Source organism: Saccopteryx bilineata, chromosome 3, assembly GCF_036850765.1.
Source record: "Saccopteryx bilineata isolate mSacBil1 chromosome 3, mSacBil1_pri_phased_curated, whole genome shotgun sequence".
NCBI lineage: Eukaryota > Metazoa > Chordata > Mammalia > Chiroptera > Emballonuridae > Saccopteryx > Saccopteryx bilineata.
In genome coordinates, this window is record NC_089492.1 from 26,150,993 (window position 1) to 26,176,339 (window position 25,347).

Sequence of the window (25,347 nt, forward strand, 5' to 3'; positions counted from 1 at the left end):
GGTAGAGCGTTGGACTGGTGTGTGGAAGTCCCAGGTTTGATTCCCAGTTCTCTCTCTTATCCTCCTATAGCCATGGCTTGATTGGTTCAAGCAAGTTGGCCCTGGGTGCTAAGAATGGCTCCATGACCTCACCTCAGGTGCTAAAATAGCTAGGTTGTCAAGCAACTGAGTAGTGGCCCCAGATGGGCAGAGCATTGCCCAGTAGGGGGCTTGTTGGGTGAATCATGGTCGGGGAGCATGCAGAAGTCTGTCTCTCTGCTTTCCCACCTCTCACTTAATAGTAGTAATAAAAACATCAGAATACCATCCTTAAACCTTTAAAATCTATGGCCTAGATTTTAGTATTCATACAAATGACCGGCAAGGATTCATAGGGATAGGAAAGACAGTGTATAAATGTTAGATGAGGTTACTTCACGTTCATTTCTTTTCTTGAAATCACATTTTGGCTGGCTTATGAGAACATTCATTCAAAGTAGAAAATATCTGAGCAGAAGGCTGTATCAGGAAAAGTAAGTGCCAGTGCCATAGGCAGACATGCTTTTCCTGATCACCAAGGTCGGCCAGTCACTATGACTGAGTGGGAAGATCCTCACTATTATATTCACCATGATCTCCCTTTTGAGCTGCATAGCTCCCTACCTCTAAACACATCTAAACCGGGCACATAAAAGTGATGCATAACCAGAGAACCAGTTCCTATGTACATTTGTAACCACATAACACACCAATTAATGCTCTTTTCAAGGTCAATATCATCAATAATTACTGATGTCCAGGCAAGGCACAGCATCTGAGAACAGGATGAGGAGAGGATCCCCAGATATTACTTTAAATTTACTCATAACTAGCCAACCCATCGAGAAGGAACAACAGTGCAGGAATGACATTTAAAAATCCATAAGTATGGCAAGGAGTTTGTGAAGTTTGTGAATGGCAGCTGGGATGCCACCACACAATGCCTTTTGGTATCCATCTCAAAGCCCAAGTCCTGGTCATAAAGGGCAAGAAGAGGCCTTCACTGCAACGGTGCAGTGGGAAAAGCATCAATGCCCAGAATCAAAGCCTGTGTGCAAATACTCAGCTTCAATTTAAGACATTAATTGAGAAAAGACTATTATTCTTCTTACCAATTGTTAAAGAAAAGGCAGAATTTGTTCTTACAAAGTAATATGTTAAAAACGATGAAAAATTGCCCTTTGACCCAGCTATCCCACTTTTAGGAATATATCCTATGAATCCCAAATCACTGATTCAAAAGAAGAAATGCATCCCCATGTTTATTGCAGCATTGTTTACAATAACCTAGATCTGGAAACAGCCCAAGTGTCTGTCAGTGGACAAGTGGATTAAAAAACAGTGGTACAACTCACAAAAATAAACTCAAAATGGATAAAAGACTTAAATGTAGGCCGTGAAACCATAAGCATCTTAGAAGAAAACATAGGCAGTAAGCTCTCAGACATCTCTCGGAGCAATATATTTGCTGATTTATCTCCATAAGCAAATGAAATAAAAGACAAGATAAACAAATGGGACTATATCAAACTAAAAAGCTTTTGCACAGCTAAAGACAACAAGAACAGAATAAAAAGACAAACTACACAATGGGAGAACATATTTGACAATACGTCTGATAAGGGGTAAATAACCAAAATTTATAAAGAACTTGTAAATCTCAACACCAGGAAGACAAACAATCCAATCCAAAAATGGGTAAAAGAGATGAATAGATACTTCTCCAAAGAGTACACACAGATGGCCAATAGGCATATGAAAAAATGCTCAACATCAATAATCATTAGAGAAATGCAAATTAAAACCACAATGAGATATCACCTCACACCAGTCAGAATGGCGCTCATCAACAAAACAACACAGAATAAGTGCTGGCAAGGATGTGGAGAAAAGGGAACCCTCCTGCACTGCTGGTGGGAATGCAGACTGGTGCAGCCACTGTGGAAAACAGTATGGAGATTCCTCAAAAAACTGAAAATCAAACTGCCTTTTGACCCAGCTATCCCACTTTTAGGAATATACCCCAAGGACACCATAGGATGGCTCCAAAAGGAGAAATGCACCCCCATGTTTGTGGCAGCATTGTTCACAATAGTGAAGGTCTGGAAACAGCCCAAGTGTCCGTCAGAGGACGAGTGCATTAAAAAGCTTTGGTACATATATACTATGGAATACTACTCAGCCATAAGAAATGATGACATCGGATCATTTACAATAACATGGATGGACCTTGATAACATTATACGGAGTGAAATAAGTAAATCAGAAAAAAAACTAAGAACTATATGAATCCATACATAGAAGGGACATAAAAATGAGACTCAGAGACATGAACAAGAATGTGATGGCAACAGGGGTGGGGGGTGGGGGAGGGGGGATGGGGTGAAGAAGGAGAGAGGGGTTGGGGGAGGGGAGGGGCACAAAGAAAACCAGATAGAAGGTGACAGAAGACAATTTAACTTTGGGGGAGGGGAATACAGCACAATCAAATGTCAAAATAATCTAGAGATGTTTTCTCTCAACATATGTACCCTGATTTATCAATGTCACTGCATTAAATTTAATAAATAAATTAAAAAAAAAGAAATGAGTCTATCACAAAGCAAAAAAATAAAAAATAAAATAAAATAAAAAGCAGTGGTACATATACACAATGGAATACTACGCGGCCGTGAAAAAGAAGGAAATCTTACCTTTCACGACAACATGAATGGCTCTGAAAACTATTATGCTAAGTAAAATAAGCCAGGCAAAGAAAGAAAAATAACATATGACCTCACTCATTTGAGGAATCCAATGAACAATGTGAACTGAGCAATGGAACAGAGGCAGAGGCGGGATCAAAGGGACCAGAGGGAAAGCAGTCAGAGAAGATGGGATCAGAGAAGGGAAAGAAATTAATGAAATTATATATACAAAACACAGCATTATAGAGAACAGGACAGCAAATCCTGGAGGGAAGGGGGGGAGGCATTGGGGAGAGAGTACGTGGGGGGGCCGAGGGAAAATAAGGCGGTGGGGGGAGATATATTCAGTGGGACACTTGAATCTATATAAACACAAATTTAAAAAAAGAAGAAAAAACAAAAAATTAAAAAATGATGAGAAATACCTCCAACTAGAACTCTGACTGGGAAATCTGTCTGATCAAAAAACCGTCCAGTTATTGTCAGCATGGTGCCACCTTGAATGCTTCCTCGTGAAGGTGAAATCGTAGTGACTTCTGGGGAGGGGGAGAGAAAACACAGGTCATAAATATTACATATAAACTCAAATGCTTGCTTTTTAAAGCTTTTCTAAATTACCTAGCCCAGCACCTAGTACAGTGTAGGTTTTGCATTACCAAATAAATAACTGAGGTGTTTCATTATTTTGTCTCCGATGCAATCCTGCGAGGACAATAAGCATGGGTTTCATCGAACCCTACATTTCCTGGGGACTAGGCTTTAGTGGAGACTGCTGCTAGGTGAGACACTGGTAATGGGAGGATCCAAGGAGTAAGGGAACCAGGGCCGAACATAGATGTTTGGTTCCAAAGGAAAATAGAGGCTGACAGAAAAACAGCCTCTTCTTCCCTGTGCTCTTGAAGAGTGAATCTTTATATGTATGGGCCATCATATTATATTTACCTTTTTTTTATATAGTAATACATTAACTCTGTTTGGAATTCTTGTGGTATTCCAATTCTTGTGGAATTCTTGTGGTATTTATATTTATATATAAAAGTGGTAGCTATGTTGGTAAAAGAACCCAATGCATAACATATGGTAGATTCTTTATTCTTATTAGTTCTACCAAAGTTCTATGTAGTTTTACATGAGTTTCACAATAAATAAATATCCAGAAAAAGTACAAGTATATCATATTTGACACATTTTTTTTTCACATTATATATCCATGAAATTTGAATATGTCAACTCCATCATTCCTAACCGGAAATGTAGAATAATTCTTTCAAGAAGACTTGTGTGTTTCTGACACTCTCTTAGGAGTACTACCACCCTGAGACCTCTGTGAATTAAAACATATCATAATCTGCTTGAGAATTCTTCTGGATTACATTGAGAGCATATATCTGAGAGAGTACTGGCTCGTGGTTTAAATTGACAGCAGACATTTTTTTTTCTTCTTAAACTAGCAGCCAAAGTTGAGATTGCAAGTTTCCTTTCTGTCTCTTTTAATGTGATGGGATTATTTTCCAGTCAACCTTAAACAAAGAATGTAGTCTTCAGTGTCCTAGTTTAATCATAGGGCTTCCTATTAGACTCCCCATCTTAGGCGTTTATCCTTTTTAGAAGTACATAAAATAATATAGTATCCCGAAGACATTATTGTCTCTGATTTAATAAAATAAAGTATATGCATCTCTTTCTTCTTCTATACACATACACACACACACACACACACACACACACACACACACAGTGAAAGGTCCATACCTGCATATGTTTGAAACATTGTGATTTTATTCAGAGAAGAAACAAAATATGTCATTTTTTCTGGGAAACTCCTGTTTAAAAAAAGTTCAAAAACTCTTACTTTAATTATATAGTTCATTTCAAGAAAATGTTATTATTATTTATTTATTTATATTTTAATAATATATATCATGCTATAATTTGCAAAGGAGATGGACAGAGCATTTGGGGAAGGTTATATTCTGTATCTTCATTTAGTTTTTGGTTACACAACTATAGAAACATACAAATACTGCACAAATATACATTTGTCAGGGCTTACAGAACTGCATGCCTAAAATAAGCACATTTTACTATACATAACTATAACCCAATAAACAAGAATTTATATTATCATAAGAAAGGAGCATTACATTTTATAAAGGCTAGCCTCTTCTGCTGATCCCCCCTTCCTGCTCTCTGTCCTCCTATAACCCATTTAGTGTCACAATAACTAACATTACTGAATACTTGTCAAACTGGTCAGGTTTCATGCTAACATTTTTAAGCAGTTAAGATTTTTAAAAATATTTTAATATTGTTCCATTTAATACTTACAACAGCCCCACAAGATAAGTAAAACTCAGAGAATGTATTTATCTTACACTAGGTCATAAAGAAAGGGGCAGAAATGGAATTTGAACCCAGGTAGTTTGAGTCCAGAACCCTGTCTTCTTCTGTCCCCCGGCATTTGCATGAGAGTACAAATGGATGAGGGCAAGCAAACAAATCCACCAGAGGTAAACCAGGAGGCTTGGGAAGAGAGAGAATCTGATCCCCAAAATTAAATGTTGTTCCCTAATTACCTCAATAAAATTCATAATTAGAAAACTTATAAATTTCTAATGTTCAGACTCTCACAATGAATTAGAATCTAAAAGGATAACACAAATCTCAAATCTTGTGCTTGAGACCAACAGTTAACTTCCTTTTAAATCTAACAGAGGCATTATAATGTGCATTTAAAAACTAAAGAATCCCCGAAAGTATTTTATGCTAAATTAGTTCTTTAAGAAAGCCAAACTGGACTTTATATTTTTATGGTTTAAGCCTTTTTCAGTTGATTTCCTAAAGACCTACAATGATGCTATTTCCAACAATATTGCCTGTGGTCAGATTCTTCATCAGAAAAATTAACTCTGCTTCTTAAATTGGTGAGAAAATTGCCTCCTGATATAAAATTGAAATGTAATTTATTTGGTATGACACTGAGATGATTTTCACTAATTTATTGATAATGACTAGGCATTTCTCAATTAAGACAGCCTCATCTGAACCTTATCAGTTTGGAACAGCTGTTGTCTGAACTTGAGTAATAGAGGAAAGAAGGTTGGCTATTAAAAGAAATACAGAATGGGGGATACAATGGTCTTTAATTGGCTCACCTGATAATTCAGAAAGGCCCCTGAAAACTTGTAAAATATGTATTTTGTAATTTATAAAATTGTTTAACATTTTAAAAATGACATATAATCTTAAAAATAGACTTTTACATAGTAAATGTCATATTTTTAACAGTTATCTTAAATTACTGTTTTATATAGAAACACAATTTCATCAATTCTGAGACAATACAGAAAGATAGCAATTTGCTTTAAAAAATTATATGATCCCAGAATCAATAATTTTATGTAGTATTTCCCTATATTATGTAAAAATTTGCTGGCTTTTTTAACTGAAATTTTATGGGCATGTTAATGCAGCATATTGACATATATTCTTATCAACCACATTCAATCTTGATCACTTAAACTTTTTACTTCTGGATAATTATTTCTCTGAGTGACATATGATGGATTTGGCAATTAATACCTTTCATATAGACTCAGAACTAAGAATTCATTTTTTGTCACCTAAAAAAGATGACATGGAAAGCATAAAAGAACCATGTATAGATCAAGAAATAATTTAAAACTCAATAATTATTGTTTCTAACATATTTTTCTAATATTTTCAATGAAATTCTACTGTCCTATCTTATCAAGCTTATGTAACTATGTCATGTCCTTGCAGAAAATGACAGTTAGCTCATGGGACTCTAAGTCATTTGCCCTTTGTAAATCACAAAGGTAGATTGTAGTACCATTTACATATCATCCACTTTGGTTTGTCCTTGAATTATAACAGTTTTCATGGTTTGGTCCAATCCATACTGGTCTATAACAAATTAGCAAGCCCAGGCACCACTGTGTTACAAACCTATTGCCTCTAGATGTCTAGAACTAGATAGTCTTTAAATACTATGAAAATAAATTTGGTCTGACCAACTCAGCTGCAGTTCTGTACATGACGTGAACAAATATCATTCTTCTGTTTCAATGTGTGAGCATGAAGCAGGTATAAAACCTCCTTTGGTTGTAATGTTGCCATTCTTTTCAAACTTTTTTTTCTAATTTTTCTTAAGTGAGAAGTGGGGAGGTAGAGAGACAGACTCCTGCATATACCTTGACAGGGCTCCACCCAGCAAGCCCCCTAATGGGGCAATCCTCTGCCTATCTGGGGCATTGCTCTGTTGCTCAGCAACTGAGCTATTTTAGTGTTTGAGGTGAGGCCATGGAGCAACCCTCGCACTTGGGGCCAACTTGCTCTCCTACTGAGCCATGACTGAGGGAGGGAAAGAGAGAGAGAGAGGGAGAGAGAGAGAGAGAGAGAAGGGGGAGGAGGAAGGCTGGAGAAGCAGATGGTTACTTCCCTTGTGTACCCTGACCAGGAATTGAACCCAGGACATCCATATGCCAGGTTGACGCTCTACCACTGAGCCAACTTGCCAGGGCCTTCAAACTTCTAATCATTGAGTTTTTCATCAGAGACAACAGAGAAATCAACAGACCTATCCTGTTATTGATCTACTACAGCTAGATTAATATTTGATAGATAAATAATCTGATTTGTCTGAACTTTTGCTAACTGGCTCATTTTCTCAATGGAATACACTATGACACTTGTAGTAGAACAATTCGTTTAGGTTTGGCATATTCTGGTCTTACCCATGAAAGGTCATTAACATGCCTCATTCATTGGGAAAATCAACAAATGTCTCCACACACTGGCAAATGTACCAGGATCTGGGTGATTCTGCCAGGGTAGAGAATTATGAGTGAAAGGGAGTTACAGACTCCTTAAATGTTCATTTGTGGGAAGAAAGTGATTAATTTTTTTAATCTCTGGATCTACAGCACAAAGTAAATATACTCTTTTATTTTATTTACCCAGTCGAATCAATTATGAAAATTATTATTTACAGAATGACCTACCTCCCATAATCACTATCCAAGATGAAGCTGACATTGTGATGACCTGGAATTAATTGAAATACACAATCAATTAAATTCCCAATCACAGGAGAACAATAACTATATATTATAAAGCTGATTTAAAAGTAAAAAAATTGAAAATTAAAACTAATTATACAACCACCTATTAATCCTCAAAGAGGATGACAACTGAACTGTCTTAAAGAAGCACCTACTATTTTAATATTTATACAAAATAAGATGTTCTGGGTTAAAATTAGAAAAAGACTGACAAAATATAATAAATGAAGAATAGTGGAAGAACATATATGTCATCATTTGACCCCGAATTTCTTCCATCCATTCAATTGTTATTTAGTTGGATCAGACAATCTGCCAGGGTTGAGTTTCAGGGTGAGCACACAGTTTGCTCTTCTCCTAAATGCTCAAGCATCTTGTCTAGGGGAGGACACAGCCAGTCAAGAGCAATTACAAAATCAGGCAATTACAAATGGTGACAAAGCTATCAAGGAAAAGGAGAGTGAACTTTGAGAATAAAAGGCAGGGGATCAGGGAAGGCTTTTTTTCCCCCTTTTTTTAAAGGACATTTGATCTGAAATTCTTAAGATGGGAAGCTTGCAAAGGCCCTGAGACAGAAGGGAGTGAGAATCATTCAAGGACTAAAAGGTTTATATGTATGGAGTACATAAAGCAAGGGGAAAAAACAGAATGAACTAGCTAAATCTCTCATGGAAACTTCTGCATGACAAAAGAAGAAGAAAACAAGAAATTTGAAGAAGCTTACCTTAAATGAAAAACTTAGGGAAAAGGTAATGCATACTTACATTAAAAAAAATCAGAGAAAAGAGGAAATGCTAGTATCTAATAAAGGGACAGCATTTCGGGAGAACACAGAACAAGGAAATAGCCATTTCTGAGAGATGAAGAATGAGGAGCGACATTTACCTACGTAAGTTCCAGTCGTCTTACACATCATAGAACCCATGTCTCCACTTGGATGATCTAGTTTTAAACCATACCTAATAAAATGTATATGTTAATTTCAAAGCTTACATTGACACTAAAATTTTAAAATATTGTGTTTCCCTTAAAAGTATTTTATGATCTACTGAATAGGTGTTCTGATAGAAACTGTTGTTAAAAAAATAATTTCTGTGAAATTAAAATATTTTTCAGCTTTGGTTAAGATGGTTGATTAAAACTTCATTGAACAATTAAATATTTTGTAATTAATTTGACTGTCTCTACTGATGTTCTTCTTACTTAAAGTTTAAAATATTACCAAGTGAAACAATTATTTTATAGAAATATTCCTCAACACATCTTCCCCATCACAATCTAAATAATAGTTCATATCATACTATACTGGAGACAATGGGGAATACCAAGTAACATCAAAGTATATAAACATCTTGCTAATTTACTATAAAATATTATAAATTAAACTGTTTTGTAAAGCATTCATCTATGCAGTATTGTTAGACATTACTGTTTAAACTTAGAGTGTTTATAGCTACTACTTATTTTTCTAAAGAAAATTATTTGAATTACTTACAAATTATCAGATTGTGGCATGAGAAGCTCACAGGGCATTCCTCCAATATACACTCTATATAAATATTATATTAGAAAAGAACAAGTTATATTTAATAAATTGCTCCCCTCCCAGCAACTCAACCCCACCTTATATTTTTTCTCTCAACCACTTATTATCTATAACTTATTCATTTGAAAAACATCTACTGGCCTGACCTGTGGTGGCGCAGTGGATAAAACGTCGACCTGGAAATGCTGAGGTCGCCGGTACAAAACCCTGGGCTTGCCTGGTCAAGGCACATATGGGAGTTGACGCTTCCAGCTCCTCCCCCCCCCCTTCTCTCTCTCTGTCTCTCCCTCTCCTCTCTAAAAAAAAAATGAATAAATAAAAATTTAAAAAAAGAAAAACATCTACTGAACACCTATTATGTTGCAGTCTTTGCTCTAGATACTGGAACACATCAGTTAAAAAAATGATCCCTGCCCTTGTGGAACTGACATTCTAACTGGGGGACTGACATTCTAACTGATCATGATCATACAGTGTTATTAAGTGACAAGTACTATGAAAATACAAAATGTAGAAACAAATAATGGGGACTCTTGCTTGTGAATTTTAACTAATTCAAATGCAAAACATAATTGTGTAGTACCTAAGTTTCATACTGTAGGAATTGAACAAGGTCCATAACAGAGGCCCCACAGAGTAATTAGAATGAAAAGAATGTCTAACAGCATTAGTGAGGTTGAAATGGGAATAAAGTGCTGTAAAGGGGCAGGAGAAGGTGGGATAGAGAACATCTGTCTTTGCATTTCCGCAGCTGATTAGGTTGGCCTCTTGCTTTAAGGTCACCTGATGTGCTTGGAGGCCTGCAGGTTACGGACTAGTATTGTATTTTTTGCATCCTCATACTGAACCACTCAGCTTCTGTAACAGCAAATCCCAGGCTCAAAATAAGGCCAGACACAAACCTGAAGTTAAAATATAAGGGCTTCTGTTTGCAGAGCATTTTGAACTTTTACTTACAAATCCTTTCATTTGGTCATTACATTAAGTTTACAAAGAAAGAAACCTGAATTATTGTACCCATTATAATTTATGAATTCATATTCTTCTCATCTCCTGCCTCATTGTACCTAAATAATAATTTCAGCAGTTAACAGTCATAGGCACTTACTGTGTTTAATCCTTGCAACCTTTTATAAATTGGTAACTATTATCCTTCCACTTGATAAGAGAAGTCACTGAGAAAGGTGAGGTAAGTAGCTTGCCCAAGCCTGTGGCCAGCAGGGGGCAGAGAAGGAACTCAAACCTAGAGAGTCAGCTAGCTCCCTGTTGACTCTTAATCACACCCAGTAATTCCCACAGTGGTCTGGGTTTCTCTGTCTATACACTATTTGGCCTTAAATACACATATTTTTATATTTTTCTCATCTGATCTTTTAGCAGTATTTCCTTGGTAGTCACTAGGTCATTTTAGCGTCTTGCATGTCTATAATTTGTACTTGGTCTAAATTTGGAGATTTGGCTGAATGGACAAGACTTCTGAGTAGCAGAAGCAGCTTAAGCCCTAGGGTGTCGTGACTTCCGGCCCAGTAGTACATGGGCCACTGCTCCATGCTAATGTAACTCAGGCACGAGGAAATGTCTCAGGGGCCCTACCGTCACAATTAACGTGGTAGAAACAACATCAATGCAGGTCTAAGGTCTTCTCTCCTCCCATTAATAAGTGTGTAAAATTCTTTCTATATTTATATATAGTATTTCGGGGTTTCCAAAGTGGAAGGGCTGGGTAGCTGGACCTGAGACCCCTGCTGACTGCAATTCTGTGACTTTATGACATAATTTCCATCTATTTTGTTATATTAAACAGAAGTAACTCCAGTTCAGTGAGGGGAAAAGGAAACTTGTTTTGAAACTTAAACTTTCTATTTCTTGGCAGTATTATATGAAAGGATGACTTAGAAAACTCCATTTAAGAATCAGAGTATAAACCATAACACTGTTATATGGTAGCAAACAAAATCTTTATGCTAAACTCTCTAGAGAAAATGTTAAATATTTATTTCTCTATTTAGTTCTTTTTTTATATATAACAAAGCAATATGAACATTTCCAGATTACAGATTTATGCAAATGTTATTTAATTGAAAGTTATATCCTGGCCAGTTGGCTCAGTGGTAGAGTGTCAGCCTGGTGTGTGGATGTCCCAGGTTCAATTCCTGGTCATCATACACAGGAGAAGTACCCATCTGCTTCTCCACCTCTCCCCCACTAGCTTCTCTCTCTCTCTCTCTCTCTCTCTCTCTCTCTCTCTCTCTCTCTCTCTCTCTCTCTCTTCGCCTCCTTCTGCTATGGCTGGATTGGAGCAAGTTGGCCTCGGGAACTAAGGATGGCTCCATGGCCTTTGCTTCAAGTGCTAAGAAGAGTTCATTTGCTGAGCAACGGAGCAACGCCCCAAATGGACAGAGCATCACTGCCTAGCTGGCTTGCCGGGTGAATCCCGGTTGGGGGACATGCAGGAGTCTGTCTCTGCCTGCCGTCCATTAACTGAATAGAAAGAAAGAAAGAAAGAAAGAAAGAAAGAAAGAAAGAAAGAAAGAAAGAAAGAAAGAAAGAAAGAAAGAAAGAAAGGAAGAAAGAAGAAAGGGAGAGAAAGAGAGAAAGAAAAAAAGAAGAAAGAAAGAGAGAGAGAAAGAAAGAAAGAAGAAAGGGAGAGAAAGAGAGAAAGAAAAAAAGAAGAAAGAAAGAAAGAGAGAGAGAAAGAAAGAAAGAAAGAAAGACAGGGAGAGAGAGAAAGAGGAAAGAAAGAAAGAAAGAAAGAAAGAAAGAAAGAAAGGGAGAGAGAGAAAGAGAGAAAGAAAGAAAGAAAGAAAGAGAAAGAAAGAAAGAGAGAGAGAGAAAGAGAGAAAGAAAGAGAGAGAGAAAGAAAGGGAGAGAGAGAAAGAAAGAAAGAAAGAAAGAAAGGGAGAGAGAAAGAAAGAGAGAAAGAAAGAAAGATATACCTCATAGAAGGCCAGATAAATCAACTTTCATTTAGTAAAAACCTTTCAAATTGCATGCTTTACAAAATTATATATGCAAGGGTACATGTATGTGTGCTGTCTGAATTGATTAATTTATCTATTTTATATATGTATTCATTAAGTATGCAACATGTTGAAAACCATGATACTGATTCTATACTTCCTTGTATAGGAAATGAACAGACTTTAAGTCTTTTAAGGCAGTACTGAAATAACCCCACCTGTGCCATGGGACGAGAACTCTAGCTGAAATGCTAGTTTCCAGTGCAAAATGTGGACAATTATTTTGATGCTAAATAGCTAGTCAATATTACAATCTGGTCCACAGTTGTTAAATGGAAGAACCAGAATTCAAACGCAAGTCTGTTAATAAGTTACTGATAATTTTTAGTTTTAGCACCCTCTTGTATACCGCAGTGCAGTAGAGGAAAAAGTGTCATATTACATGGTAGCAGATTTGGGATCTCTTGATGAAGCTGACTAAGCTTTGGACCTCCAGGGTTCAGTGTGTGTGTGTGTGTGTGTGTGTGTGTGTGTGTGTGTAGGTGTTAATGTGTGCAAAATGAGGCCATTAAATTAAGTAACAAAATCCTCTAGAAATAAAATTCTATGACTTAATTGCTCTGACTTGCCTTCATGTAGCTTCTATTAATTAAATCCATCATAGAAAAAGAATGATGCTGCCCTGGCCGGTTGGCTCAGCGGTAGAGCGTCAGCCTGGCGTGAGGGGGGCCCGGGTTCGATTCCTGGCCAGGGCACATAGGAGAAGCGCCCATTTGCTTCTCCACCCCTGCCACCCCCTCTCCTTCCTCTCTGTCTTTCTCTCCCCCTCCCGCAGCTGAGGCTCCATTGGAGCAAAGATAGCCCGGGCACTGGGGATGGCTCCTTGGCCTCTGCCCCAGGCGCTAGAGTGGCTCTGGTCGCAGCAGAGCGACGCCCCGGAGGGGCAGAGCATCGCCCCCTGGTGGGCAGAGCGTCGCCCCTGGTGGGCGTGCTGGGTGGATCCCGGTAGGGCGCATGCGGGAGTCTGTCTGACTGTCTCTCCCTGTTTCCAGCTTCAGAAAAATACAAAAAAAAAAAAAAAAAAAAAAAAAAAGAAAAGAATGATGCTTCCGAGTCAATGCATCACCTAACAATCTACTTTTCTCCCTATACTATGGCTGAAAAAATACTGGTTAATCCCATTGTAGTGGTTTTTAATATAATATAACCCATTATTTTGGAATATCATATCTCGGCTATGAGTTATAAAAATATGTTTCCGCACCAATGAATTTACCTCAAAATCCTAACATTTTTCCCATTTGAGCTTAGTGCAGTATTACTTCCATAGACATCAGTGAAGATTCTGCCCTGGATTGTTATTAGTGTACCTAAAATCAAACAAAAAGTCCTGGTAAGATTATTTACACACAAGACCACACACTTATTACAAAACATTAGAGCGTCTTCCAATAAAGCAAGCATGCTTATACTCATATATCATATTCACCACTACTAATTAGGATTGTTCTGAAAGTTCTAGTAAATATAATAAGTCATAAATGATTATATATAGTATTAAGCAAGTATTTATAAATATTTATAGATTAAAGAGATATTTCTTGACAGGATGAATTATTCAATATATATTATTGGAGTCATAGGTTATTTAACTGGAAAAAATAAATAGCAGTGCTCACTTTATACTAAAATGTGAAACCAATCCTAGGTAAAATACAAATTAAGTATAAAAATAAATACTCTTGAAAAATAAGTGAAAATTTATGTAATATTTATATAATTGGGATTTGGGTTCTATAGCATAAAAACAAAGGAAAATATAACATAGGTTAAGATTTATAGATTTGATAATAAAAATTATCAGTGTCTGAATGACAGAAAAATTGTTAATCAATTTTAAAAGCAAATAATAAATTCAAAAATATTTCCCATATACATGACATATAAGTAGTTAACATCCTTAAAATATAAAAGAAGTCTCATAAATTAATATAAAAGAGTTGACTGGCCTTAATTTAAACCAAGGAGAAAAACATAAAATTTATAAAAGAAGAAATACAAATGGTCTGTAAATTTAAATTAAAAAAAATTTTTTTAAGACATTATTCATTTTAGAGAGAAGAGAGAGAGAGAGAAGAGGGGAGGAGCAGGAAGCATCAACTCCCATATGTGCCTTGACCAGGCAAGCCCAGGGCTTTGAACTGGCGACCTCAGCATTCCAGGCCGACGCTTTATCCACTGCATCACCACAGGTCAGGCAAATTTAAAATAAAGTTAATTATAAAAGTCAAAGAAATAAAAAGTGTTTTTAAAAATTACATTTTTATGTAAATACTTGGAAAAAATTATACATAGAATTGTCAAGGTAACATAAAAAGGTCTTCTCACACATTCCTGTTGGAATTATAAACTGGTATAATTATGGTTATTATACTGAACACTGGAAGCCGGTTAAGTCCCCAATAGTAAGAAAGTTAAATACTGTACATGACAGTAGATTTAGATGCAGCCATTGAAAATCTTTTTATAAAAAATATTAGGAGTTCTTGTATAATTGGAAAAATGCTATTTATAAATGTTCAGCTATTATAATAATTTTATATATGAAAAAGTAAATTAATTACCACAAGCCAAAAAGATATTTCAGCTGTCATATAACAGACCTGGGGTCCCTGATAAAGGTGTGATGCTCCTTATTGTTGGAGTTCTGAAACTTTTTGCCTGTAAAATAATACAGTCGATAAGCAGCCTCACCTGTATTTTGTTCTTAGTTTTACGGTATATCTCTGTGTTTTACATTATTTATATTTAAACAATATCCATAAAATGACTGTCAAAATATTCCTTTTTACATCTAAGAAATAAAGTTTAGACTATTATTCTAATTACTCAAGAGCTTTGCTTTATCCCTTAAAAAAATTTCCCTCATTTCAAAATGTTTCTAGCTTGGAATTTTAAAATCCAAGCATCTTTTTTGTTATCAGAATGAGTCAATACACACTAATAAGGCTTTCTGGCAAAAACTCTTATGAATTTGGCAGATTTAAATTAAAGAAGGTCTGCTTTGGATTAAGTCCAAGAAGAAAAATCATAATTTATATTTCAAAACATGAAAGCAAAACTTGGGGAAAGCCCATTAAAGTAAGTTTTAGATATTTCTTAGAGCAGTGCAGGTACACTTGTGAATTGTAATAGCAAATGGGAACTGGAAGAGAGCAGAATTCCCGGGAGGCCACCGTGATAGAATAATGGACCCTAGAGATATCTGCCCCTAATCTCTGGAAACCGTGAATATGCTAGGTTACATGGCAGATGGCTACAGATGGAATTAAGGTTGCTCCTATTAGAATAGGGAGATTATTTTGGATTATCTGGCTGTGCTCAATGTAATCACAAGGGTCTGGATCAATGGAAGAGGAAGAGAAAATACCAAGAATTAGAGAAGGAGATGTGACAGTGGACGCAAGGTTAGAGTGATGCAGTGTGATATGGACTCAACCGCCATTGGTGGCTGTGAAAGCAGAGGAAGGGGCCACAAGTCAAGGAATGTGGGCAACCTCAGCTCAGAACACGGAAAAGGCAAGGAAACAGATTCTCCCCTAGAGCCTCTGGAAGGGACGCAGATCTCCTGACACCTTGATTCTAGTCCATTGAGACCCACAGACTTCTAACCCACAAAACGGAAAGGTAATAAAAATGTGTTGTTGTAAGTCTCAAAGTTTGGGTAAATTTTTACAGCAGCAAATAAGAAACTATCACATACCTGTTAGAGATATTCAAGTACAGGAGGGAATGATGGTTGAGAGTCCAGTTTCGAAGTATGAATTTAAATTTGTCTGAATTCAAATTTGAGCTCTACCACCTTCTGTACCTAAAGTCAGCTGCATGACCTTAGGTAGGTAATGTGATTTCTCAGTTTTATTGTCCATAAAATGGTGATAATAATAATAGTATACAGTCACAGGATTATTGTGAGTCAAGAGCTAATATATAACATACTTAGATTGCCCTTGGCATACAATTACATATTAATTATTGGCTATTATTATCCCAGTAAATCTATTCCAACTTATTTTCCAAAGGTAAAATGAGAAATTATTACTGCCAAAGGGAAATATACTACAATGTGAAAAACAAAATTAATATGGAATAGGTAAAGAGCAGAGCTGATGGGAAAAATTAAAAATCCTCAGTAACTGAGATGCATATAAATCAAATGCTACACTTAAAAACAAATATAGTAGCCTGACCAGGCAGTGGTGCAAGGATAGAGTGTTGAGCTGGGATGCTGAGGACCCAGGTTTGAAACCCCAAGTTCACCGGCTTGAGCTCGGGCTTACCAGCCTGAGCACAGAGTTGCTGGCTTGAGCAGGGGATCATAGACATGACCCCATGGTCGTTGGCTTGAGCCCAAAGGTCACTGGCTTGAATCTCAAGGTCGCTGGCTTGGGCAAGGTGTCACTGGCTCTGCTGGAGCCCCCCCCCCCCCCCCCCGTCAAGGCACATATGAGAAAGCAATCAATGAACAACTAAGGAGCTGCAACAAAAAATTGATGCTTCTCATCTCTCCCTTCCTGTCTGTCTGACCCAGTCTATCCCCCATCACTAATAATAATAATAATAATAATAATAATAATAATAATAATAAAAACAGATATAGTAGTCCCTCCACATCTGCAGTTTCAGTAACCCACAGTTAACCAGGGACCAAAAACACTACATGGGCAATATCAGAAATAAACAATTCATATAAGTTTTTAATGGCATGCTGTTCTAAATATTGTGATGAACTCTCATGAATCCCACTCCATCCTGCTTAACACATGACATAGATCATCCCTTTGTACAGGGTCTCCACACTATAGACACTCCCTGCCCATCAGTCACTTGGCTATCTTGGTTACCAGATCGACTGTGATGGTATCCAGTGCTTGTGTTCAAATAATGCTTATTTTACTTAAAAATGGCTGCAAAGCACCATAGAAAAGCTGGAAATTTTGATATGCCAAAGAAAAGCTATGAAGTGCTTCCTTTAGTGTAAAGGTGATTTGCAATTTAGTAAGAAAATGTTTTAAAATTACAGGAAGATTTCAGCAAAGGGTTCCCTGAATCGAGTGACATCAAGCTATTCACTGCTAGTATGGGATGGTTATACAGATCCAGGGTCAATTTGGGCTGAAAGTATATATTTATACAAATTACTGCATGTGCTGATGAAGAAGCTGCTGCATTTCTTGCTGAGTTGAAGAAGCTGATCAGGGATCAGTATTATCTGCAGTTTCAGGCATCCACAGGGGGTCTTGGAACTGATCCCGTGTGGATAATGGGGGAGGGTACTACTGTAATGTAGAAGAAAACAGAGACTAGAAGTAGATCAAGAAGAGTCCATCCGCATAAACACAAGGATGACACAGAAAACAGAAACAATGACAACATTTTTAAGAAATAAAATTGTTTGGAGGCAGGAGGCTGTGATGCAGAAAGGTATGCACAGTTACAAAATGGTACAAACAAAATACACTAGAGTCAATTCTCAATAAATCCCATCTATCCTTCCATTCTCATTAGCGGCAACCTAAAGAATGCCAAGATTTCTACTTAAAAGTAAAAAGACAAATTTTTAGACTACCAGAAAAAGAGGTAAGTTTTAAAATGTGAGGCTAAGAATGACTTCAGACTCATTCTTTCACACTTTAAAATGGTAAAAGAAAAGGAATGTATATTGGGAAAAGAAAAAATCATTATGTTTCTATTCAAAATGAAGGTGACTCCAATGAAAATAGGAAAAAGAAGAATCAAACTAAGAACAGAAATGGAGAAACAGAAGAAATGCTGTGAACAAGGAAATAATTTGGAAGTATAAAAATTTAACCCACTAATAAAAATTAATTTAAAGAAGGGAAAACAAATCAGAAATAATAAAAGATTCGATTACTATGGAATATAATTAAAATTGGGTAAAATTATCCTTAGCTAACTGCTGACATGTTTTTAAGTGTGGATATACATAGACAACAATCTGTAAAATTAAAAAATAAAAACCCAGTTCTGCATGAAGGAAAGCGTAAGATCAATTATCCTAATGTAAAAACGAGCTCCCACATACGTAGAAGCTGCATGGTCGGCTGTGGATGTGACCTTTGCAGGTATTATTTTCTGTAATAGGAACCCCATCCACACTGACTCTAACAGTGTAGGAGTCTTCTGGCATTGGTCTGGAAGGCAAAGGAAGAACACGTAAGGAATGCAATAATTCTTTTATTGAATGCATAGTATTCATGAAAAATACTGCCCCAGACTACATGATATTTTTGAAAAAGGTGCCTAAAATTCTAAGTGATGGATAGTTAACTTCTACTTTACATTATGAAAAGATGATTTCATCCTGAATTCTGCATTGTCAATTCTAAATCACGATCTCAGGTAAATGCTTATTCTAAGTGCACTGATGCTATTGAAAAGAAAAATAAATGCAATAACAACAAAAGTAATAATAATCATTTAATATAGTAACATAACATATCACTTTGCTTTGTTTTGTTTTAAAAAAGTTTTAATCAAGCTTCTCCATAAGTAAGATTTTGTTGCAAAAAAACAGCCAACAAGCCTAAAGTAGATAAAATTCCCTGGAATTTATGCTACATGTTACAATATTGAAAGTTGCAATTTAAAATGATTAATTTTTTCCCTAAGTTTCTAATAACAAGCATTAATTTGGGCTAACAGTAAAGAAACTTGAAATTTCACTATATTAAATGATCATCTTTAATCTTAATGACTATGTCAAGATATTGAACAAAATTAATCAAATACAACAGGAAAGCATAATTTTGATATTTTGAGGAGCATTATTACAATTTAATAGTAGCCATTTATCTTCTAAAAGAAATCAATAATGATAATAGCTCTAATAACCTGGGAAAGAAGTTAGAATATATTTTATCATGCCAATATGTGGAAAGAACATTACAATTGAAAGTAATAAAGATATAGTCTAAACATTATGAAATCAAAACAGCTGATAATCAGAAAACCACTATAACAGCCAGAGCAATAAAATTATTATAATGCTAATATGTATAACTGTAATTCTGATATGATAAAAATTATGTTATTATAGATACTATAGAACATACCTAGTATAACATGTAATTTGAGTTGAATGACTTGCATCTCTTTCTACATCACAAGAAATTGATTGAAAAGAAGACACTAATTGCACACTGTTTCCCAACTCAGCATCATCAACTCCATAGTTAAACTGGTTTGCTTGAGCAAAACCTGGAAAAGTAAAAACATTCAATTATTATTAATGGTTTGTTTTTAGAGCTCTAACCATTGTCATTCAGTATTGAATCATTCAATAAATAATAAGAAATAGTACTGAAGTAAGCAGTTAGCTTATTTCAATATTTATCCCTATGGCTATAATCCTTTTTAGAAGCAGAAAAATTAGACTTTAATTAATTTAATTCATAAAAGTACTTATTGAGAACTGATTATTTGTCAGGTGCTGTTAAATGCAGGGAATCAAACAGCTTATATTTCAGTGGTAGGATAGGGAGGGGTGGAGCAAATAGACAAATATATAAATATCTCTATGTATATATGTCCATATATACACCACCAGATTCTATATACTATATATGGAGGGGATATATGAAAAAAAGCATGCTAAAAGGGATAGAAAAATCACCTGAGGGGAACACTATTTTACCATGAGTTCCTATAAAGCAAAGCCTGAGGTGGGGACTTGCAAGAAGTTTATTTGGGTGATAATCTCTTAGGGACAAGGGAGAGTAAACCCTGAAGAAAGAAAAGCTGGACATCATTGAGGACAACTGGGGCTCAATCTTTTTTTTTTTTTTTTTTTTTTACTTTATTTATTTATTTTTAGAGAGGAGAGAGACAGAGAGGGAGAGAGAGGAGAGAGAGACAGAGAGAGAGAAGGGGGGAGGAGCTGGAAGCATCAACTCCCATAGGTGCCTTGACCAGGCAAGCCCAGGGTTTTGAACCGGCGACCTCAGCATTTCCAGGTCGACGCTTTATCCACTGCGCCACCACAGGTCAGGCCTGGGGCTCAATCTTAATGGAAACTTCTAAGGAAAACAGAGACTGCCTCTTAGAATAAAAAAAATTGACAGCAAGAAGCATTTAGTCATCAAATCCTGTCACCATTGGTTGAGGGTTCCCACTGGAAATCCTTTTCCTGCACTTTCAGGCAACATATATGCATATGAAATCCATGTTCCAAGCCCCTCTTTTAGAGGAAGCCTGGGACAGTCGACAGAGCCATGCTGTGAGAACTCGAGACAAGAATATGAAAGTATATATTGAGTCAAAGTTCAAGGAGGACTATTTGCCACAGCTGTGGCTAGAATTAGAGGTGAGAATAAGAGGCTGAGAGGCTGAGCATGAAAGTCACCTGCTATAGTCCATCCCTTGCACCATACAGGAATTCTAACACTCTACATATTTTTAGGACCATCCATTACCACTTCTCTAAGATGGAGACCAGCACAGCTCTGCTAAGGATTTGATACAAGAAGGTTAGTGTGACAAGCTACAGGCCACACTAATGCAACTAGTTCTGAGGCTAACATGAACATTCACACGTCCCCTCTCCATCACCCACTCTAGATTTCCTTTACCTTTAGCCAGAACGTCAGCTAATGGTGTGACAATAACCTTCCTCCTAAAGGCCTGAACCCTTACTTGCTTTGCCCTTGTTAGCTTGCAGTTGCCATAACTGCCTGTTCACACTTGTCACTGGACAAGCAAGACAAGAAATGCCTCCATGAACATCATGAATTCCAGACATACTCCTCCTTATCTGCATTAGGTAAAGCAATGCTACCTGTGCATGATCATCAGAATTGATTATCTCTAGTTGTCTACTAATTATGTTTGATGAACTCAAACTGATCGGGTAGTAGTGGTTGTTTCAGTTCTGTGGAACCTAATTGGGACCCTTGGCAGAAGCATTCTCTAACTGGAAACTCAGACCCCAAATTCAGCAGAACCTAAAATTGTGAGGACAGAAAGCACAGGTTTAATATCTGGGTGACTGGGAATGGTAACTATGGGAGGTGGCCCATTATTTCCAGCTCCGCGCACTCTCTCTATCAGGAAACAACAGCATGCATCAGCCACTGGCTCACTACATGTGACACATGATGGAGGAAAACATCCCATCCTCCCACAGGATGTTGTTCCTAAGCTGGAATCTTAGCCATTTCTTTCATAGGCCATTACATCATTCTACTAAGCCATCTGTTTCGGGGTGACCCAGGCTTCAGAATCTTGTGCCTGTTATCATAACCTTTTCACTATAGAATGGGTTCCCTGTCCAGAGGACTATTTGTGGAATCTCATGGCAGTAAATCAGGCTCTCTAGGCTCTCAGAAGATGGAGCTGGAGCTGACAAAGGTACTATGGAAAGAGAAGTCAAAACCCATGTCTGGAGCAGGTGTCAGTTCCAGAGATAATGAATCTCTGCTCTTTCCATGAGAGAAGGGGAGTGATACAGATGACTTGTCACTAAGTGGCTAGGTGAACTTCATGAAGAACGGTCTCTCTTGAGAGCTCAATGTCAGTCTCTGCTACTGGCAGGTCAGGTGTTCAGCAACAGCAGCAGGTACCTTACCCTTGGTGAAAGGAATTCTGGAAAATATTGGTCCATGCACAGCCATCACCCTATGACCCCTCTGTTCCTGAGCCCATTTCACAAACAGTGAGGTAGCCGAGGAGAGAAGCTCCTGGATGAGTCATCCAGTCAATCTCGTTGTACTCTTTCCCCTATGGGAATGCTTTCTTGTGGGAATGTCTTATTGTGGGAATTAACTTGAGACATATAGATTTGCATGCTCACTACCATGAGTCCATTCATGTGTCTCTTTCTAAGACTATCTTGTTTGTGATCTTCCAATCCTGCTCCTGGAATATAGGAAACATGCAACACAGATGGTAAGGAAGCCTTTCAGAAGGAGAAAGTCATAAAAATACCCATTGCAAGTGCTTTTTAGATAGAGGAAACAAGTTGTTCCAAGGCCTTGTGATGGAAGCACATTTGTGAATTCAAGAATTAGCAAGTAAGGTGGAAGAAGTATGAGTGAGGAGATGAGACCAGAGATGAGACCAGAAATAGGAGCACTGGGATTAGTTTTGGATGGAGAACCACTGGTGACTTTGAAACACAGGAGAGACTTGATTTTACACTTCCCCAGACTCACTAGCTGCTGTTCTGAGAGTATAGACTAGTTGCAGGAGTGAAAATGGAGTTGGGGCAGGAGAGAAGATGCGGTATCAGTAAGTGATGGATAAATGACTGTCTAGCATGGGTTCAAGAGAACATGGGAGACAAAAAGTGAGGCAAACAAATTGTGGTAACCTTTGTGGAGAGATTTACTGTAAAGGGAACAGAGAAGTCAGGTGGTAGCTGGAGGGGTGGGTAGAGGAAGAAGAAGGTTGATGATTTTGCTTTTCCCAGGTGGGTAAAATAGTCTGTTTTGCATCTTGATGGGTGTGATCCAAGAGAAACAGAGAAATGGATGATGTGAAAACCACAGAGCAGAAATTATAATCTAACTATAAATATATGAAAATTTGAAAGTAGATTTGGAAGTAAAAATGGATTAAGTAATTTTATGCCACATTAAAGTACTTTATATTGTTGAAACAGCATTCAATTTTGAAATAAACCAAAGAAATGAAGCCTATGAAAAAATTAATTGAATAACATTCTATTAATTAAATCTTGCAGTTAAATATACTTCTAGTAAAAATTTTTAAAAGGTACTTAATACCATTCAACTATGTTGTGTAAATTTATGAAGTTGCCTAGGTCATAATATTTTTTGGGTATAAAGTTAAATTATTAAATAGTTTTTGCTCAGATTACTTCAGGATCTAAAATTCCTAAATTGTGAGTTGTAAAAATAGGTGCATTTTTAAATACTATTTTTCTCTGAATATCACAAGTACTTAACATTAAAATACCCTTATAACTTAATTAATGACTAATGGTACTCTTGAAATTATGAAAATTTTCTTTTACACCAAAAGATTTGCATCCATGTAATTAATATGAACTTATGAACTATTTAAATTTCAGAACTTCATTACCTACAGACTATATTGTTCCCCCAGTACAATAATAAACTTAAAATCAGTGTAAAAAAAGAAGGTAAGCCCAGAAATATAGATTTAATTCTTTAAATCTTATGTACTTATTTACTAATGTTAGAAAATATATATATATTAAGTATTTCATTATATTAAGAGCTCAATTGATATCTGTTCTTATTCTTAGTCACAAAAATCCTGAGTTTTAGGTTCAGTATTAATATCCCTTTTAGAAAGAGAACTAATAAGGGTTCAAAACCTATTTGAATACTAATAAGGATTCAAAACCAGGTTGTAGATGCCAACCAGGTTACATATGTGATATTCAGAAAAAAATAATATTAAATATGTACATTGCAAAGCTATTATTTGTAACCTAATGTAAGTTCCTCCAGACGCTATGATTTTAGCTCCTCTTCTACACTTTATATGTAGAAAATATAAGCAGAAACTCAACAAAAGCTAGGGATTTTAATAAACATCATTTTCTTCCTCTCTGCTTATACATTAACAGAACACAACTCATCCAGCATAGACTAAGATACAAATATAAGCACCAACCTAACGTGTGAAAAGATATTTGCACTGAATTCACCGTTTTGCATCTAGAAAGGCAGTTAATGCAAAAAATGGAATTGCGAGATGACTCGTGAAAACACAGAAAAGGAAGCTACTTATAAACCTCCTCATTCCTTCTGCCAACTTCTGCTTATCTTTAGAGTTCACGTTGAGTTTGCAAAAAACAGAAGGGTTGCTGGCAACTAACTAGAGAATGGAAAGTTTTCATTGTGATGTGGCTCAGGATGTGATGTATGTGTTATTTTCTTATTAGGTGCATGTCACATCAGTGATATGGTAATATAGAAGTGTTCTTCAGCTCTCCTAAGACAAATACAACTCTAAAAAATAATACTAACAGAAGATGATCTTATATTAACTTTTAGTTAGAAGTTTTTATATTCTCTTTCTTTCTCTACTAATATATAATTATATATATATATATACACACACATACATATATGTATATATATTCACACATACACAGAGTGGGGACAAAAGAAGGTTTATAGTTGTGTGCATACAAAACAGAGTTTATTCTTGTATTATTATTTATTAATTATTGTATTATTTTTCATACAAAAACCTGTAAACCTAACTTTTGCCCCACCTTGTATATACATTGCCTAGGAGTAAAATCTGTGGAAAAAAATAGAAACCAAATTACTAATATTTGTAAATATTTTCATTATATATTCTGCTAAAAAACAAGCATAAAAATATGTCTAATTTTTAGCTAATTCCAAAGAATTAAAAACAACACAAAGGAATCACCTTTTAAAAGAATTTTCATTTAAAATTCTAATAAGTAATTGGGATTTAGAAGATACCTCTGGAAGTACTCCAAGGTGCTAAGATTACAGGAAGGGTTGGGTGTACTCTGGAAACAGAAAAGGTTGAGGCTTCAAATAGAAACTCCTAACGTTGATAAATTTATTTTTCTTTTGCAGAAAAACTAGAGACAAGACTTGCCAGGCACGAAAACCTGGACCTACTGATAGCAGCCTGTGATGCCTTCATGGAAAATGTTAGTTGCCATGTACAATTAAGAGTGTTTTGGTTTCTTTACTTAAAAACAGCAGGGTTGAGAGTATATAAACCTACTTAAAAATTATAACATCAAAAATGATAAGAAGGAAAGGTGCAGTGTGATGGAAGAAATCCTAATAAATGTAACTAAAGCCATAAAATAAATGCAAAAGAATCATTACAAGGCCCTGGACAGTTGGCTCAGTGGTAGAGTTTAGCCTAGTCTGTGGATGTCCTGGGTTCGATTCCCAGTCAAGGCACACAGGAGAAGCGCCCATCTGTTTTTCCACGCCTACCCCTCTCACTTCTCTCTCTTTCCTTCCTTCAGCCATGGCTTGATT

General features: G+C 36.3%; 1 protein-coding gene across 1 annotated transcript in view; it reads right to left on the minus strand.

Moving 5' to 3' along the window:
• The window catches only part of PKHD1L1 (PKHD1 like 1), a 167,735-nt gene that overhangs the window by 136,661 nt on the left and 5,727 nt on the right, over positions 1–25,347 (minus strand). Inside the window, exons 3-11 of the mRNA XM_066265808.1 lie at positions 19,432–19,576; positions 18,402–18,510; positions 14,959–15,016; positions 13,572–13,665; positions 9,285–9,338; positions 8,675–8,748; positions 7,730–7,772; positions 4,458–4,528; positions 3,131–3,241 (exon numbers count right to left, since the gene is read on the minus strand). Of these exons, the coding sequence (XP_066121905.1) occupies positions 3,131–3,241; positions 4,458–4,528; positions 7,730–7,772; positions 8,675–8,748; positions 9,285–9,338; positions 13,572–13,665; positions 14,959–15,016; positions 18,402–18,510; positions 19,432–19,576 (759 nt within the window). The remainder of the gene's footprint in view (positions 1–3,130; positions 3,242–4,457; positions 4,529–7,729; positions 7,773–8,674; positions 8,749–9,284; positions 9,339–13,571; positions 13,666–14,958; positions 15,017–18,401; positions 18,511–19,431; positions 19,577–25,347) is intronic.